Raw genomic sequence first — 18,573 nt, forward strand, 5'->3', positions numbered from 1 at the left:
ATAGATAGATAGATAGATAGATAGATAGATAGATAGATAGATAGATAGATAGATAGATAGATAGATAGATAGATAGATAGATAGATAGATTTTAGATTAGTCTGGATTGAATTTCAAATAAAGCACTTTATTAAAACTGTGTGAGGTAAATGTTGATTTTTGCCCTGAAGCAAAATGATAAACGGTTATGATTCAGTGAATGAAACGATGAAACTTGATTTTGTTCATGCATATTTTATTCAAGAGTAAAAAAAAAAGCGATTTGTCCCATAGGGCATGCTTACAATGTGTGTATCATTTAGGAAGTCAAATGCCAAAACATATCTCTCGAGATATTAAAAAAAAAATGTTGCAAGATAAAATCCATTATATTTCTCGAAATATGCATGTAGACCATACAAGAACCAGAACAAGAGGAAGGAAAAGAACCATAAGAATAAGTTGTAACAATAATGGTAATATCAGCAATAAATAGAACCAGTACAGTTTCTTGTTCAACGCAAGTGTGACACGTGATTTTTTTCTTTTTTTAGGTGTCCAATTAATTTACATCTGAAAACCATGCTATCATGCTTTGGCAGCCTGAAAGTATCTTTTCACTGAGATTATATTCATTCACACGATTAAACATGTTCCGTATATCATTACAACAGAAATGTAAACAAGGCTTCACACCTGTGAAGGGCATCCCTGCATACAATGACTCAATATAAAATTAAAAGCAGTGGTAATAAATAACAAATAAAAAAATGGTCAAAAACAATAAGGAAGCCTATTTATAAAATTTATAAAACAAGACAAATGAAACAACAAATTGAATTTAATCATAAAATAATTCAAGCTTACTATTTGAATCACGACTACAGTATCACAATTATAATCTCACATTACAATTAGGAACTTAACTGCATGCATTGATGCGTTCCGTACCATAGATGCTGTGTTGAAAATCACTGTTTTGTCCATCCTGGAGTCACAAACTGTACCTTTAATAATGGAGTAAAATATATTTTAAAATGCGTGAAAGGAAACATGTTACTTAAAGTCTGAGCTTCCTACTTTAGTGACTTTCCAAAATCTATAGAAAACAAGCTGTAATTTCTTTTATAACTATTAGATTGAAAAACAAAAAACAAAATAACTTTTGTTTTATCACAGTGTGGACACCTTAGTGAAGTTCCACTGTCAGATTCGCCATAAACAATAAATGAAGCCCACCTCTTATAATTTAAGATAATACTATACAAGTATGCATCTTTAAATTTGTAGTACTGATACTTTGTTTTGCTATTACACATTTCAAACTCAAATGCAGAGGGAAACAAAAACAATGGGGCGCTAATGCACACCTGAGTGACAGCACACATCTTGGGCAGCGCTGGACAAGCAGGATATATAATAAAATGCCCAAGTCTCTTTTCCTCTTCGCCTCTGTTATCCGGTCCTATAGCAACGCAGGCGTGATTGCTGAAGCTTCGGTGGAGGAGGATGCTCAAGTGATTTTTTTATTTTTTATTCATTTTTTTTACAGAAAGTGAGGATGTGCGAGGTAATGCCATGCGTTGCCAACGTGAGCACAAACAATGCAGAGAGGCAGAAATGTCTCTTTGATCAAAATAAAAATGCAACCCTTTTCACATTCTCTTAATAGATACTGTAGATATACCGAGGAGATTAAGTCTCCCATCCCCCCCTTTTCTGCCCTCAACTCCTCCGAGTTGCTAGGAGATGACTGGCGGCGAGTCATGTGGAGGTTTAATCTCACACTGCAGTGACTTTTTAATGCTCATCTTTCAAGAAAATATCAATACAAGATAAATAAATAAAATAATCTACCATTACACCTTGACAGATTCACTTACTTGGGAATTTGATACATTTCTAACTTTTTCAAAAGGTTCATGACTAGACTCCATTGTTGTGGCAATATTGTTCATTATAATGATCTGTCTTTCCTTAACATTATTTTTCTTTGCAGACTATGAATATTTACCGCCTCATAGTGACTTGGTTGTATAATGAAGTAGCCAAATATGGTTCCTTGTGAAACAGAATTGGACCCTCCAAATCTTTTTTCAAGGTGTAATGATGTCATACTCTCAAAACAAGATCGATATCCTCAAGCTGTGAATTTGCGAGTGTCTTGATATAAAGAAAAATAAAGAATAAAATCATTTGCATGGCATGGACATTGAAATTATGCCTTTTGTCGGTCGCGTGTCACCAACACAATGTCCGACTGAGTTCAGTCTATAATTGAGCAGAGGGAGGGAACGACAGGGAGATAAGTTTTTACCACACTGCGGCCCCCAGCCCCCCCTCAACCTTCACATTCTGTCACCAAATAAATGACCTTTTTGCTCATCTGTCTGCTGTGGGCCCATTTGTGTATGTTCTGAGGCCTGAATTTCGATTTGGCAATGTCTCACTGCACGGGGAAATATCTGCAAAGTCGCAGCCCCCCACGCCCCCCCATGCTATCTCCACCGCAACCACCACCATCACCGACCGAGGCTCACTGGATGTTGCTGTTGTCATCCGTGCCGTTCGCCTCGGACATATTCATCTTTCCCATGGAGTGCCCCACGTGGTTGACGCCATCCCTGCGAGGGGGCATGCGCTCGTTGATGCGGTCCAGGCCCTTGGCTTCCTCGAAACTGGTGATCTTGTGCTGGGGGGAAAAGCCACGGATGGCTGACGAGGAGAGGAACATGTCACACAAACGGAAGGGATCAGACTCACATTTGTGTATGCAATGTCTTAATTAATAATGTGTGTGAAATGCCGCTCATGTCAGTGAGAGGTGGACCAGGAAGATGGAAGGGGGAAACCCAATATGCTGGGAGGATTTGGGGAGGAGGAAGGCAAGGGGAGGGGCTCACGCATGTTTACCTTCTCCGTCCTCATCAGTCGTCTCGATGGCTTCAATGGCTTCAATGGTGGCTGGGGGAGGAGGGGAGCAGGTTACTCCGGATAAAGCCATGCAAATGTCAAAAAGGCAGCCCCGCTCGAAAAGGCGGCTCAATGTTAGGTTGGATGCAAGTCACATGTTCGGTAGCAATGGAGCCAAACTTGGTGGGACGCCATGCATTGTTGTGGATTGGAGAGAATCAGTGTCAACTTCAAGTCAAACCATCAAAACGTGGAGAGTAGCAAACAAAAAGAGAGAGCATGGCAGGAACACACCAATATGGAACATCATGGGCTAAATACTTGCAACTAGTTTCCAAACCAATCCTAGCTTCAGTCCATTCTAGACTATCACAGAATTCAGGGTGAGGTATTTTACTGAGCAGAAAACATGGGTACAATTGTGCTTTCAACATTTGTCTACAACGCTCAACCGTGAGGAGCTTCACCCCGACAAGAAACTGGCTAGCATCCATTTGGCACAGAATGCATCCCAGAGGAGATTCAAAGAGGGATGAGAGCCAGCATTAAATTAAAGTAAGATAGTAAAGTGAATGAGAGGACTAAATAGGACAGAAGAATTGAACCTGCTTTTCTCTTTGTGTGTCAATGATATTTACTGTTAGAAAACTGCGGTTGTTTGTTTACATTCAATTTCCCATCATAGCAGAGCAGATGTGAGTGACATCATGCTCTATGCATTATTTTGATTATTGCTCAAGAAATAAAGATGAGTGTTTGAGTGTACCATTTGATCTAAATAAAAACAGATTTTGATCACAATTGCATAGACATAACGGAATTATCATGTATCAGTTCTCGGTATCGGAGTACACACGTAAGCACGAGAAGAACATGGAAACTCCTTCCTAGCTTTGTAAAAAATATAAGTTAAGCAAAATATCTTGGGGACGGATGTCTTTGAAGAGATTTTAAACCCCTTCAAAGGGTAAAGCGGGGAAATAATCACCAAACGCTTTACAAAAATGTACGTACAGGAATCTTATCTCCGGCCTTGTACTTACCACTCTGCAGCGTCTGTTTGCCCCCAGAGAGAACCCCGCTCGGCAGCATGCCGGTGGGCGTCAGGCCCTTGAGCGTCAACACATTTTCACTCTCCTCTCTGCAGGTATCACAGATCAGACAGATCAGATAATCTCAACTACATTGAAAGAGGTGAAAATATTGCCCTTCCTGCGACTGTTAACACATATGCCGCCTCTTTATTATGTACATTTGCACAATGGAATGAGAAGCATGGCGAACAAGTGTATGAAAAAAATGCCTTCAATTAACCTACCATGCATGTGCTTAACACAATAATAAACATATTTATTGAATGATAACCTCTCTGACAGTGTGGCAGGTTTTTTTTGAGTTTTTCTTTGCCCTTTTGGGAGCTTAAGATCAGGGGATGCTTTGAGAATAATTGTCAATTTTTGTCTATGTGAAGCCCTTTGAGACTGGTTGTGATTTAGGGCTATACAAATAAACTTGACTTGACTTGACTTGACTTGAATCAAAACTGAGCGTTATTATGGTTATAAACACAGTATTTGATACAGCTCTTGTTTTTTTACAAATGATGGATGAATGATATGCTATACCTGAGGACTGAGAACATTTTGGCCATTTTCCCAATAGCACGGATCTTGTTTCGGATCACCTCCTTGCGTGCTGCAGCTGCATTGGCTGTAAAGAAAGATATGTGAGCTAGCTTGCGGATGATTTGAGTGCCTTATTGTCTGCTGTGAGTGTCATGGCAAGAGAGGCAAAAAAAAAAATCTCAGTAAAATTACCGTGCAATGTTGCACCTAAATGTAATTTTCGGCATTTTATATTTCCAACAATGAGAAATTTGATATTTACCGTCAAATATCTCATCTTCATCATTCATTAGCTCGTCGTCAGAGCATATACTCAACACATTCACCAGCATCTCTGTGACTAGAGGAGGAAGCAGAGCGTAGGTAAGAGCGTTGGTAACCGAGCAATGATCCATGGAGGTAGCAGAATATTACATAAGCACAAGTAAAAGCAGCAAAGCAGAAAGTAGGCACACTCCATACCTTTCTCTCCAACGAATGGCAGCGACCAAGTGAAGACGTCCATGAAGTTGGGCAGCCAGTAGGGATGAGGCGAGCAGTTGAACTGCCGGATGTTCATGACGTTGTTTTCGTATTTGAGCACAGCAGCTGGAAGAAATGCAGCCGCATGTTCGTAATAAGGAGATAATAAAGAGAGTTCACTGCTCTACCAAACGATGCTCATAATACACCTTTTAGGCTCATAGGGCAAAGAAATAACCTTCACCAATTTCATTGAACAAGGCTATTATTTTTTTGCATGAATTGCACCAAGTGGCTACACAGGTTATTTCTACCATAAAGCATTTAATTGTTCTATCCATCACCTTACCTCGCTAGGAAAAATATCAACAAAGATACATTGTTTGTAATTAATAAATAATAATACTCTGACCCATTAAGTGACATTTGATAACTCACAGTGGTCAGGTAATGTGATGACTTGACTTTGAATTTAATGGTTGTAAATAGCACACTCAGGAGACATATGACCGCAATTTCGAAACTATTCTGTCGATGATGGTCAAGCAAAACTCTCCTGTAGTCATGAGAGCAGGAAACGAGTCAGCCAGTAGATGGCATAACTGAGGCCAGGCACTGCTGACACTGATACATCAAGAGGCACAAAGCCACATGGAGATACAGCCTGCCTACAGTCCCTCCCACGCTCCCCATATCCCACAGCCAATGGCAAGCAAGACACAAGATCTGAGAGCACCAACACACGGGGGGCTTCCTGATGTATTCCTATGTCTTGTTCACAAACTGTAAGCCATTATATTGCTGCATATGCTCAAAGGACACAACATTAGGTACATCGTCACAATCTAATAAGATCTTATCCTGCATCTGTCACATCAAACCCAAAAAGGCAAAAACAAAGACCACATTTCCTCACCTTTGTTGTTGTAAACATCCAAGTAATTTGGAGCAGAGAAGATGGTGATGAGGGATGGGAATCCCGTGGTCTGACTTTTACGATACATCCGGTAACTGGTAGTGAAACACAATAACAACAACAAACAGAATGTCTTCTTTAAATGCACATTTTGTTCTTTTAATTTGTATCCGTATGTCATTGTCAGAACTTACCCTGCATCTTGTGCCTCATGCGCTCGGATGATTGATAATAGGTTATTGCTCTGTAGGAATTCACAAACAGCTGGATAACTGAAAAGAAAGACATCATAAATGTCAATTTATGTACAGGTGAAAATGTATTGGTCCCAACATTGACCCCTGGGGGACACCGCACGTTATATCCAAACTCCACCAGCCAATTCAGCTATGTTCTCCAAATCCTCTGTTGTTCCATAATAAATGAGTCAATCAGGCACGCAACTCTCAGATGACATGAAAATGATTTGTTTTCTTCCATCACACGACATAATGTCAAGTTAGTGATTATACATCAACTCAGAAGTGGATAAAAGAAAATGTATCACTCATGAATATATTAATGAAAGACCTGCCGAGGATGATGCAAGCATGTGGGAAAAAAAAAATCCAACAGCTACTCAAACAATACTAAATAGCTCAGCAAGCAGCAGTCACGGCTACCTGCACTCCAGCTCTAACCTGTGAGAAAATGAGGCGCTCCAATCACACACATCACACTCCAAATAGCTTTCAGCAGTAAATATATATTCATCACAGTTCAGATTGGTAGTGAGGTATTAGATGAAAACAAATGTTCGTTTCTTTTTTTCAAATATGGTATTATCATGTGCAAATCTCATGTAGGAATTTAGGATTTACAGAGTGGGGTTCAGATTCCTACAAGACAAGAGGAAGGTCTGATAATTGAGACGCTTCCATGCTGCATTATGAATATGATGCACCATGTAGAAGCTCTCAACACAGCTGTTATGCAACACCGTGAAAGATGTTATGTCATTTAGAAACATCTTCAAGCCCTTGGCTTTGAAAGAAATATTATATATTGATGAATAATGGCTTTTGTTTCTGTGTTGTTGTCCTTTTAATTGCACTGTATGATTCAATTTAAAGAAACAAATATGATCTATTGGATGAATATCATCCTAATGAGAAATTATTGTAGTTGGTCTTGTATAATATCTTCCAGTATCAGATAGGATGGATAAGCAAACCCATCTAACATTTAATAACCACGTTCCGGATGAAGCCATCAGCCAAAAGAGTGGTGGTGGCAACATGACACGTCTGTGACTCCACAGAGCTTTTGTTGCTTGGCACACTAATATAGTCAATTTGTGATTCCTATACACTTCATTAAAAGCAGCCATGTGTTCTCCCGGCATACATAATGAAATGGAAATATTGTTTGTATATCTATGTAGATAATTAGTGGAACCTCAAACGTGTATAATCTGTAAAATTCATTTCACAAAGGTGTTTTGCTTAGTACAATATGAGCAATCCACAATTAAATACACAAATTATTTTAACCAAACAGATGGAACTATAAATACCAATTTGCTATTTACAACCAATAATGTTGAGTATCAATTTCAGGGCATACTGAAGTAAGCACAAAGCACAAACTGGGTACTTTTGTTGCCTGCCAACAGATAATCAACAAGGTTTCATGAACTAAAAACACAGTCTGTTTTCCACTCTGTTAAGTTTCTGTCTTCTGTCTGGTGAGTAGTTTTTACTTTATTTTAGTTTTATCAAGTTGTATTAGTTAGTGGTTAACACATTTTCTAAACTTGCGTAACTAGAGCTAATCAATGTTTTGACAGTGAGAGTTTTGGACAAAATATTTGTATTCACTAAATATGTGGGAAGTGAATATTCATTGGAAATTAGAACAATTTGGCAGTTTAGCAATACAGTAATCCCTCGTTTATCGCGGATAATTGGTTCCAAAAACCACCCACGATAAGTGAAATCCACGAAGTACTGGGCAGGATAACGAGTTAGCGGAACGATACTAATTCGCGATCGTGCTAACACGTGAAAACGGACTTCTAAAGGAATGTAAATGAACATTTGGAGCAAAACTACATTGCCCTAAAGGTTAGACACATGTTTCCTCAATTTAGAAGTTTTATTTTGACTTTTAAATGTTTTTTTAATTTGGGGAAAAAAAAACCGCGATGTAGTGAAGCCGCGATAAACGAAACGCGAAGTAGCGAGGGATCACTGTACAACCAGTCTTGTCTGTTTTGAAATGGAATTGGATGAATGTTTCCTTCTAAATGACTCAAGTGACTAATTGACTTTACACTGATCATCATCAATTGTTAAAGTCCAGTCTAATCTAGCACAGCATTCCTTGCTGCCTACCCATCAAACTTTCACAAGTGTTTGAAATATTTAAACGTTCCAAGGTTTGCTCTGGAAAGGAAACAAGGAGGCCGCTGTGCCCATAGCACCTGGCGAAACTGTGCCATCCCTCTTTTATGTAGGTCACATGGAGAACGTTCCCAAGGTGGCCCATATATAAATGACAGAAATAGCTGCGCTCACATGGCTACGCACAGTGAGCACTGATGAGACACTCCGAAATTCTGGACTCAACAAGTGTTCAAAAAAGGGCAAGTTAGAAACAAGGCCATTGCATTTATCAGAGACCATGTTTTTCTCAGCCTTTTGGTCTTCATTAAAACAGGAAATAAACATCCAAAAGTACAACATGTCCTCGACTATTTTCTGTTCACTCCAACAGTTTCTATTGATTAGTCAGAGAAAACACACACACATTGCCTGCCTGCGGCTCACATTTCTTCCCTCCTTTGTGAAATTATGTGTCGGTTAGCTTGCGAGTGAGAGAGAGAGAGCGCAAGTGAGAAATCTGACAAGTGAGAATGAGCGAGAGAGACAGAGATGGAAGTTCTGTCCCGCAAACACCCTCATAAAATTGATCGCTTAGGCCGCCGGTCATTGCCTTCGTTTGTCTCGATGTACAACTTGCAACGACCTAGCCTGAACTCCTCATCGTGGTAAAAATGTAACATTGTCATGTAAATGTCAGAGTAGTATTTTCGTCTCACTTTTCAAAAATCCGCGATATATAACAGCAGTTATTTTCTTTAGTTATACATAGACTGTATTTAATTAGATCCACTGCAAAAAATGGACAAAAAAAAAAGCAAATTTTTATTTGCAATAGAAAGTACACAGTCAAAGCGAAAGCTAACTCAGACATGTGACATTTAAAAACGTAGCGTGGTTATATGGTTCGGCGATTTCAAATCGATATTATGTGTATTGATTTTTGCAAGTCGTCTAATATTGCAAACAGTGCTGGTTGGAGTGTCACGGTCATGTGCGCCCACGATGTGAACTAAAGTGAGATCAATATTGTATCATTTTAGAATATGTATTATTGATCGACTTTTCACATAATTCTCCCACTACTCATTAAGGGCTTCTTGTATTTAAGAAAGCGATTATGTTGCCATCGAGCTCAGGAGACGATGCTTTTCCATTCCTAATGGTGGCGAGATAGTAAAAGTAGTAAAAGGTCACAAAGGGATAAATGACAATTACATTGAAGCATCCTCTGCAGCATACATAATAATCTTCACAAAGGTCCTCTCACCGAGACAATGTCCAAATAAAGGTTTGTATGTAATATGCAGAGTGTACTGTAGGTCATGTTAAAAAAATAGTTCAGTGTTAATGGATAAAAATGGGTTGATTTTATACTAAATTCTCGGGGCAGGTTGACGTCAAATAAAACCATAAGCTCTCCATGGCACAAAGTGAAATCGGCACTTAAGCCTTCTGTTCCACTATTTCATCAGATGACTCATATTCTTACAGACGCATAGAAGATATGAATATATGAATTTGAAATCATTCAGTACATCCGGACCCTTGTGTGATAGGAGCAAAAGTGCTATGAAGCTCCCTTTCACCCCCACTGCCACCAAATCTCATCACCACCCACTTCCAAGGCTCTCTTACATCTCACAACAATAGAGGATCAACTCTCACTTTCTTTTGAACAATGCTCTGCTTAATAGCAAGCAGCATAATCAACTCATTTCCTGATTTCTTTTTTTTAATCATTCAATCGCTGGATTCCCATGATCATTTTAGTTCATTGGGAAAAAAATAAATTGAGTAGCTCCTGGGTATAAGATGGAAATGGTTAATAGAAATTTAATGATGAGCCTTAATGTGGATTGAACAGAAATGACGTCTGATTGAATCCTCATTGGTGATTGTACGGCTGAGCTCACCTGTAAAAGTAGGAGCAACCTCGCACTGTGTTGTGGCTGAAATATTCCTGGGTTTTCTCATTGCCAAAGTCCTCCAGAGGATCCGACCACAGCAGGTCACACATGGGCCCAAAAGCCGGCGGCTCCTTGAACCGATCCAACTTAACACCACGGAGCAGACAGAGACACTCAATTCATAAGACAAAATCCAGCCAGCGCTGAGATTGTGGTTTTACCTTTTTAATATCATCTAAGGTGTGTATTTCAGGTGAGAGTCCGCCATGGACACACAGAAACTGTTGGTTCATCAGCGCAGCCAGAGGAAGGCAGTCAAATGCGTCCATGCATGAGTCGTACACTTGCTCCGAATATTTGATTTTACCTGCCAAACAAAAGGAAAATTATCCCTATATGTGATGTCTGTGATACAGTAAAAGTACTAAAAGAAAAATGGCAGACTGCATGCAATATAATCAACATTACATACAAAACATAAAAATCTATTTTTTAAAAATATTATCTAAATGAAATCTATTGGAGCAGGCAGCAGATTCTGGCCTTGCTCTTATTACTGCTTGGAGAAGAAGTCTTTGCTCTTCTGGACGTCAGGTTTGAAAAACTAAAAGCATTAGTTCATAATGGAAATGGTTGGATGAATTGGAATCTTTCATTATGTTGTCAAGGCTATTTTACGCAACATCCCCAGATAACAGTCTGAGAAAAAAAACTGCATGATGAAATGGCGGGATACTCACATTCTTGTTTGAAGGTGAAATATTCTGTCAAATGTCTACATTCATGATTTCCTCGTAGTAAAAATAGTGTCTTTGGATAGAGGATTTTCAGTGACCAAAGGTATAAAACACACTGTCGAGACAAAAAAAATGCAAATAAATTGTTGAGTAAGTAACCAGCTTATAAAAAATTTGTCATATCCCAAATTGGTTTGCTTCACCTCAATACTGAAGTAGCCACGGTCGACGTAGTCCCCCAGGAACAGGTAGCGTGTCGTGGCTGGCGATCCTCCCACTTCAAAAAGCTTCATCAGGTCAAAGAACTGCCCATGGATGTCTCCACAAACTGGAAAACAAAGAAGGTTAAAACAAATTACGCTTCCCATCAGCATTTAGTAAATCGGTAAAGATAGTTTTGAAATAAATCACAACAAATCGTGTTTGACATCCAATGTTCCAATATAACATTTCATACCGTATTTCAAGGATGCAAAAAAACTACCAATGACAGCAATTTTGTAAGAAAATTTCCATCTTGTTTAAAAAAAAAAAAGTCTGACTAGAGTAATGAATAGCTGAGCTGAATGCTATTTTATACTGAATGTTAGTTATACTAGAAGCTGCTTAGTCACCATTCGCTGCTGCACATTTCTTTCCAGACTCCAGCTTGCTTTCTCATCCCTTTCATAAATTATATTACTGTACTGTTATGCGGAATGTGATCATTTTGAGAAATGATCCGAGCGGTTGACATTTTCCCTTTGATTGGTTAAACACAATTGCGTTTCAGCATGGAAAACAAACAAGAGCATCTCTGAAACAGGCAAAAGAAAGTTATATGAATTTGTTTTCTCTTCAGGGTCACAAAAAAAGAGATGTTTATGGTTTTGGTACACCAAAGAGCGAGACACTTTTCGTGAGGGAGACGCATGCTTTTTTTTTTTTTTTTTAAACACTGAACAACTCTACATTGCAAACCAACATCTCATTTCCTTGTGGCCTTCAATTTTTCATTATCATCTCCGTCCTCCTCTCTCCTGCTCACTCCCATCTTTTTTTCCTGTCTCCCCTATCAGCTCCACAGTGGCCTTCGCCCACTCAAAGCTCGGAGCGATGTGCGTGGGAGACTGCTTGTGTGACTAAAGCAATCAAATACACACAAACACACACACATGCACATACGACCACGTATGCGCATGCATGTACACAATCATCAGCGTGGCATGTCCCCCGTGCAAGTTGAGATTTTTGTGAGCGTGCAAAGATCTCGTCAAAATTAAATTTTGTTGGTGAGTCAACTTAAAAGGTGAGGTTGCAGTTTTTTTTCATTTGTCTTAATCATGAAAAACCTCAGCATGATTCGAGCAAAATTTGTTAAAAAAAATCTGTGTTTGGCTAACAAGTCTTCATACATTTGTGATGCAAGTGGATGAGAATAACAATTAGCATTGCTAGCATCAATGATTTTGGTAGCTACGACTCTAAAAAGTTCATAGCATGTCAATAAAATTATTGTTTTGTGGAATTGAAATCTGAATCTTTTACGCAGCTTTACTTGGAATCCCAAAGCACTGACAGCTGATACAATCTATCCTTTGTGAAATTCAATTTTGTTTTAATCAACACCGTGACTGGTTAAATATATTGGTCAGACTTTGAAGCTGCAAAACTTCTCAGCTTGAGAAAATATATCCCTTGATGACTGTATGCCCAGAATAAAAATGTCTTTTTGGCATGTTCCGCTTGGAATAAAACTAGGCCACAACTTAAGTTGATCAGAGGGAGACAGTGGCAGGTTTCGACGCTGCCAACATTTGGATATGTCGCAATTTTAGCGAAGGCATTTTAACGTGATGACGCTGGGAAGTTGCAACAGACGCCTTCTGGATGTTTTGTGTCCAACTCAATATTGTGCTGTTTCTTTATATCAAACCAACCTGTGACTGGTGCCTCAATGTCCAGAATAGTTTTCTCCTGGCGCAGGATCGCCGCTCCTTCGTTGACGATTCGCAATGCCACGGCTTCCTCCACGCGGCCCTCCTTGGTAAGGTGGGCCTTGAGGAGATCCACTCGAGGTTTCCCTTCACAGTCAAAGACTTCTTTCATGGTAAGGCGGTGGCTTAGGGGGAAGGGGACAGCTGAGGACAAACAGACACAAAGAATATCAAATGAGTATGGACACGCTTTGAATGTGAGAAAAGTCAGACTCGGAGCAAACTCCAGTCTAGAGAGAGCGTGACGGATAACCATGAGAAAATCTCACGGATGTTTAGCCAAAGGCAAAACGCAGCCGCTACATACATTTGTTATACACAGTATGTGCAATCGATTCTAAAAATATGGCTTATTTAAAATGCACAAGGACAATAAATCCATTTACAGACTCAAACAGTAAATTATTCAAAACTATGGCTGACTCAATAATTCTTCTAGAATATGTAGTAAGTCGAGATTTGTTTTTCAAATGGTGACAGACATGGAAATAGACTGCTGGATATATTTTCTTAGCTACCCATGCAAGATAAACAATGACTCTTCAGCAATGTCGTTTGTTTGCTGTGGTGTGAAAATATTGGATTGGTTTAGTTTGTGGTCTATATAAACGGCTGGTCCATCTAAATTGTGGACCAGTTTCACTAATTAAAGAGCACCGCATGATGCCATGCCAGCCCACCGGGCATCTGCCCTGTATGCCATATGGCCAATCCAGCGAGCCCTGCCATTATTATGGGCAATCAATAATGACCGTTATGAGTACCATAATGCTGAATTTCTATGAAACAAAAAACACAATATCATAATATAAACTTAAACTTGTGCCTTTAAGGAATTTGAGGAGCTCAGGAAAAATCTCAGCTAACATGTCTTCAATTTATCCAATACGCTTTTTGGAATGCAGAAGCCTGTGGTCATTAAAATGTACCAGTCACCTAGCCAACAAACTGGCTTCCAAAGTGTGAAAAAAAGAGATCATTATTTTGTGTTTGGAAAGGTTATTTATTAGATGTGGGGTTGATCCCAGAGTGCTGTGATGACAAGCTTTCAGGTCGCGTGTGTTGACGTTAATCTATAGATCATCAGGCTTAACGGAGAGACTTTTTCTACACGAGGCGGCTGTAAATAATTCAGATTAACGGGGAAAAATAAGACAGATGATCGTGAAGTTGCAAATACATTCACTGATAATGCTTCACGCGCCAGTGCGCATTTACCAAGTCAGCAGTAGTTTGGCTGCCAGATTTGAGCCTCGCATAGGCGAGCATGGGCCCTCGGCAGTGCCAAGTGAAGGCAAGAAAAAGGAACGTGTCTCAAAGCTTAAAGTGAACATGATCAACATGCTGTTAAATAATGAATGCTTGGCTAGAGAACTCTCAAAGTCGCTGCTCCCGGGATAATGAGGCAAGCGGCAGCAAGTGTTTTTAATTGGAGGAGGAAGGAGAAGGGGGGGGGGGGATTTTCACAGTGTGCAGTGTGTATCTGTGATGGCGACGTGCACGTTGACACATTAGCGGCACACATTCTGCACTGTCAACACACACAAGAGTGTTGGATGTTGAGTTGATGTCATCATTGAATTGAGAGTTTTTGGATAACGGCGCAATCTTGCGTGACCTGCAGTGTATCAAGTGACTGAATAGGTCAAACTCAATAGCAGCACCGCTATAGGCATTTTGCAAGCTACATGCTAAATGCAGAATCTCATATATTCAAGAAGCTTTCATATGGAAAAATAACCCAGATGCATCCATCGTATGATGCTTAATGCATACAAACATCCATGTACAGTGAGAGAGATGAAAGAAGCTGACTCCAGCTCGGCGCCCAAGCGGCAGAGTCAAACTATGAAATACTGTATGTTGCCGGGCAACAGCAGCAGCAGCGGCTGCAGCAACAGCAAGCAAGCAGCAGCTGACTGTTGGAGTCGAGCCAGTGCCGACGCAGAAAACTACATTTGGCATTCGCATAAACGTTGCTGGAAAAAGCACATCAGCTCCTGAATCCGAGGCCATCGCAAGGAGTTTCAACCAACGCCGCTCTCAAGTGACATCTTTTCAAAATGCGTACGTTAAAGACGCCATAAGCTAGTCGTGCGTTACTAATGAGCAACCTTGAGTTCAGTCAGGAAAAAGCTGAATGGCTTCTTGGCTATACGTTTAACGAGCCAGTATGCATTTTCGAGAGACATAATTAACGAAGGCCGACGTGAACGTCTTGACAGGTGATGTGTTGGACCAACAAAACATGTATTGTGAAATCTGAGCATTACTGAATTTCTGTAAATGTTGAGCTGCTCTCTTTAGAGATGATGCCATTTCAAAACTCAAATATATAAAAAACAAACCTTGAGCGCGGGGGTGGGTGGGGGGGGCATGCACGGGGAGTTAATCCAGATAGCGCCGCCACTGGATGGCCCCAGAACTATAAATGGAAAGACACTTTCTACATTGACTTCAATGAGACACATTTTCCTTAATACTTTTATATTGCTTGATTATAAACTAGTTCAGATTCAAATGCCTTCCGGAGCAACTGCCTCAAATACGACTCTCCATTCGCCAGAACACAAGTAGTGATTGTCCCCTTCCAAAACAAAATGCACAAAGCAGCAGATAATGCATTCACATTCGGTTTCTTCTGTCACATTAGGATGTGGACGAGGAATATGAGATGCTATGAACTTGTAGTAGTCTCACTTGCAGGGATAAAAATAACTCACTTGTCCTCAGTAGTTAGGTACACGGGCCACAAACAGCAACTGTCTCGACTCATCAAAATCATCTGCTTTTATCACCCAAGTGACACAATGGTGCTTTTTGTAGCTTCCTTTAGTTTTTTTAGAACGAACTAGATGAGAGACACCTTTTTGAAATGAAAATGGAAGGACGGACTGAAAATGTAAAAAGACGTTATAGTCTAATACACTTCTATTTTGTTTGGATCGGTGAGAGGAAAATGATAAAATCAGACAGAATATTATTCTAAAAGCATAAACGTCTATATTATTTTTCACATACATTACCAACTTGGTCAAATTAGTGCATGCTAGGAAATTGACCAAATTCAAACGTCACCATGCAATGAGGCTATTAACTTCATTACGTACCCCAAAATCTAAATCTAATATAATACAGTATCAAAAAATGCCCTTACTAAAATAATGACATGGTAGAGAGAGTTATTTACATAGCAACTGGAAAGGCGGAAAATATGAATAAACTGTAAATAGCTCCCTTTATGTGGTCTGGCAGTTTTCGACAATGCAATAAACATTGCGAAATAAATACCTCTCTGATAGTGTCAATCAAAACTGAACATCATTCATGCGAAGGCGCAATTTTTGACAGAGCTTGTCGATCGGAACGCCTTTACGGACTCAACAGATTGCACGTTTGATGCAACAGAAGATGTAATGAGACATGCTTCTGCAAAACGTCAAATTGAAGGGATTTTACACAGATGAATCATGCGCCTGGAGCACAAATATACCGATGTGTCAGCAATTGTGTGATGAAGTGTACAAGTTAAAATGCAGGGTAGGCCATTTGATGGTATCGTATAAACAACGGTAGTCATTCATCCAAATAATCACGGGCAATTTGATTTTTCTTTTTTTTTAGGCGGAGGCATTGCAAATTTGTCTGTTTCCAATGAGCAGTGATTGTTCCCCTTACAAGAATAATAATAAATGAGAAATGATTTGCATGAAAAGTGGTGGTATTTTTTTCGTCATTTAGGAACACAATACCATTTCTTAAAGGCAAAGAGTCATCCTCAAAATCCAAAGAAGGGATGACAAATAAGATAATTTAATTTAAATTATTTTAAAACATTATTTAAATAATCATGTTATGAATAGGAACATATATTATGGAGCTCATATCAATGAATACAGGTTTTTTAAATTTTAATTTTTACGCAGAGTACATATTTTTAATTATTAAATACACAACTTTTACAAAAATAGAGTTCAGTTGTATTTAACTGTAAAATACATTTAAGTAATTTTTTTATTATTTTGTGCAATAAATTTTAATTGAACTAATATTTAGGCCCAGTTTTTGTACATTGTCAGGCAAAATAGTTGCCTCTCCAAATCTATCACTTTTCGCTTAAAATACTCTTGTAAGGATTGGCCAATAGTATCGATCCGTGGGGAAAAATATTAAATTGATTAAATTTAGACAAAGGATATCTCCTCTTTTCAATGACGACATATTAAATACTTTTTTATGAATAAAACCTCTACCTCGTTTTGATGAACAGTTAGGCCTACTACATTACTGTACTTGCATTGTTAGGTCACTTGGAGAGCCAAGTATTTTGCAGGCAGTACATGCAAAAAGATGGAGAACCACCGAGGTTATTAAAACATCCACAGTGCTGCCATCCAAATTTCATATTAGTCTCTGTACCAGACTCGTTGTCGCCTCAAGTGCAAAAGTTGCTGATGCTGACTGAGCTGCACAGCCATCGCACTAATAATGCTGGTGAATACATCGGTGTACACTGAGCTGGTTCGTGGACAAAATGAGCCTGGGCTAAATGAGTTATGGCACAACTGTGAGCGCTTCATCATCCTCCGCTGATCATACTTTGCATCCACGGTAATGCCCTGAGCCATCACCCGCTTGTGGATCTTTTAGCACTCTTTGTATTAGCATACAAGATATGAGATATTTAATGTTAATTTATAACTGCATGCCAAGCTTCTTGTGCTTCCCCATGTCAAAATCCTGCTGCATCACTGCCCCATCTTCGAGCAGGAGCTCAGCATTCAGCTGCCCCCCCCCCCCCCCTCCCACCCCCCTCAGCCACAGAGCTAAGACACATTCAAATGATGACAGCTGAGAACAAACATAAAAAATACATGATGACGTTTTTAAAATTTATACCACCATCTCTCCCTATGCAGTCGTGCTCGTTGGAGTTCGTGTGGGCTGCCTAGAAAATAGCATTGTTTGTCAACATTAAAAAAAAAAAAACAGGCAACTTGACGGCCGCGAATGCACCACCGATGCACGACTACGTGCATAGGGAGAGAAAAAAAATAAAGGCCACGTTCACGCCATGGCACAAGAAGCGAAAAGCCAAGATGTTATGTAATACTTGGAGGCAAAATGAAGGCTGTTTTTTTGAGGTCCTACTCACATTTCACCACCCGATCGGCGGCATTTAGGACGATGTCAGCGTTGGACATCTTCATGGGCAGTTTGCGGCTGTCTTCGAGTCTGGAAACGCTTCCTCTCTCTCAAACCCGCTAAAATACAAGATCAACTCTCAGCGCTGCTGCTCCAAATGCAGTTGGTACTGTGGCATCACTCGGATGCTGAGGATGCGTCCCCCCCTCCTCTCCCTTTCTTTTATTCTCTTCTCTTCCTCCTCCGTAGGTCGGAGCGTCTGGGCCCGGGTAGGACTTGATGCTGCTTCCTTCCCAGGCTCGGGTGGATGGTGGATGCCGGAGAAAGCTGGATGCGGGGCTAAGCTGCTGCTGCTGTTGCTGTGGGGGAGGATGCACGGGAAAGGGAGGGAGGGAGAGAAAGCGAGTGATGAAGAGGGAGGGGGCTTTGAAGGGAACTCCCACGCAAATATTTCACTAGACCGCCTGCCTGGTGCTGCCTTCTGAAGGGGCTGCCCCCACGCTCGAGCACACACGACACACCGCGCAGCCCGCTAATATTTTGCATA

At 40.0% G+C, this 18,573-nt stretch overlaps 1 protein-coding gene across 2 annotated transcripts; it reads right to left on the reverse strand.

Moving 5' to 3' along the window:
- Positions 1–214: 214 nt before the first annotated feature.
- Positions 215–18,573, reverse strand: LOC148386097 (protein phosphatase 3 catalytic subunit alpha-like). 2 transcript variants are annotated; one of them, XM_088398704.1, is made up of 14 exons: positions 18,037–18,569; positions 12,825–13,025; positions 11,109–11,233; positions 10,909–11,020; positions 10,390–10,535; positions 10,175–10,314; positions 6,090–6,167; positions 5,896–5,990; positions 4,980–5,105; positions 4,780–4,857; positions 4,518–4,602; positions 3,936–4,033; positions 2,893–2,943; positions 215–2,694 (listed from the first exon to the last, which is right to left on the reverse strand). In XM_088398704.1, the coding sequence occupies exons 1-14, from the start codon at positions 18,089–18,091 to the stop codon at positions 2,516–2,518; spliced, it is 1,569 nt and encodes a 522-aa protein (XP_088254830.1). In that variant the 5' UTR covers positions 18,092–18,569; the 3' UTR covers positions 215–2,515. The 2 variants fall into 2 exon arrangements, with proteins under 2 accessions (XP_088254830.1, XP_088254831.1); XM_088398705.1 differs by lacking the exon at positions 2,893–2,943 and having other exon boundaries at positions 18,037–18,573.

The sequence above is a fragment of the Syngnathus floridae genome, chromosome 15, assembly GCF_059516105.1.
Source record: "Syngnathus floridae isolate MCC-2025c chromosome 15, RoL_Sflo_1.0, whole genome shotgun sequence".
In the NCBI taxonomy this organism is placed as follows: Eukaryota; Metazoa; Chordata; class Actinopteri; order Syngnathiformes; family Syngnathidae; genus Syngnathus; species Syngnathus floridae.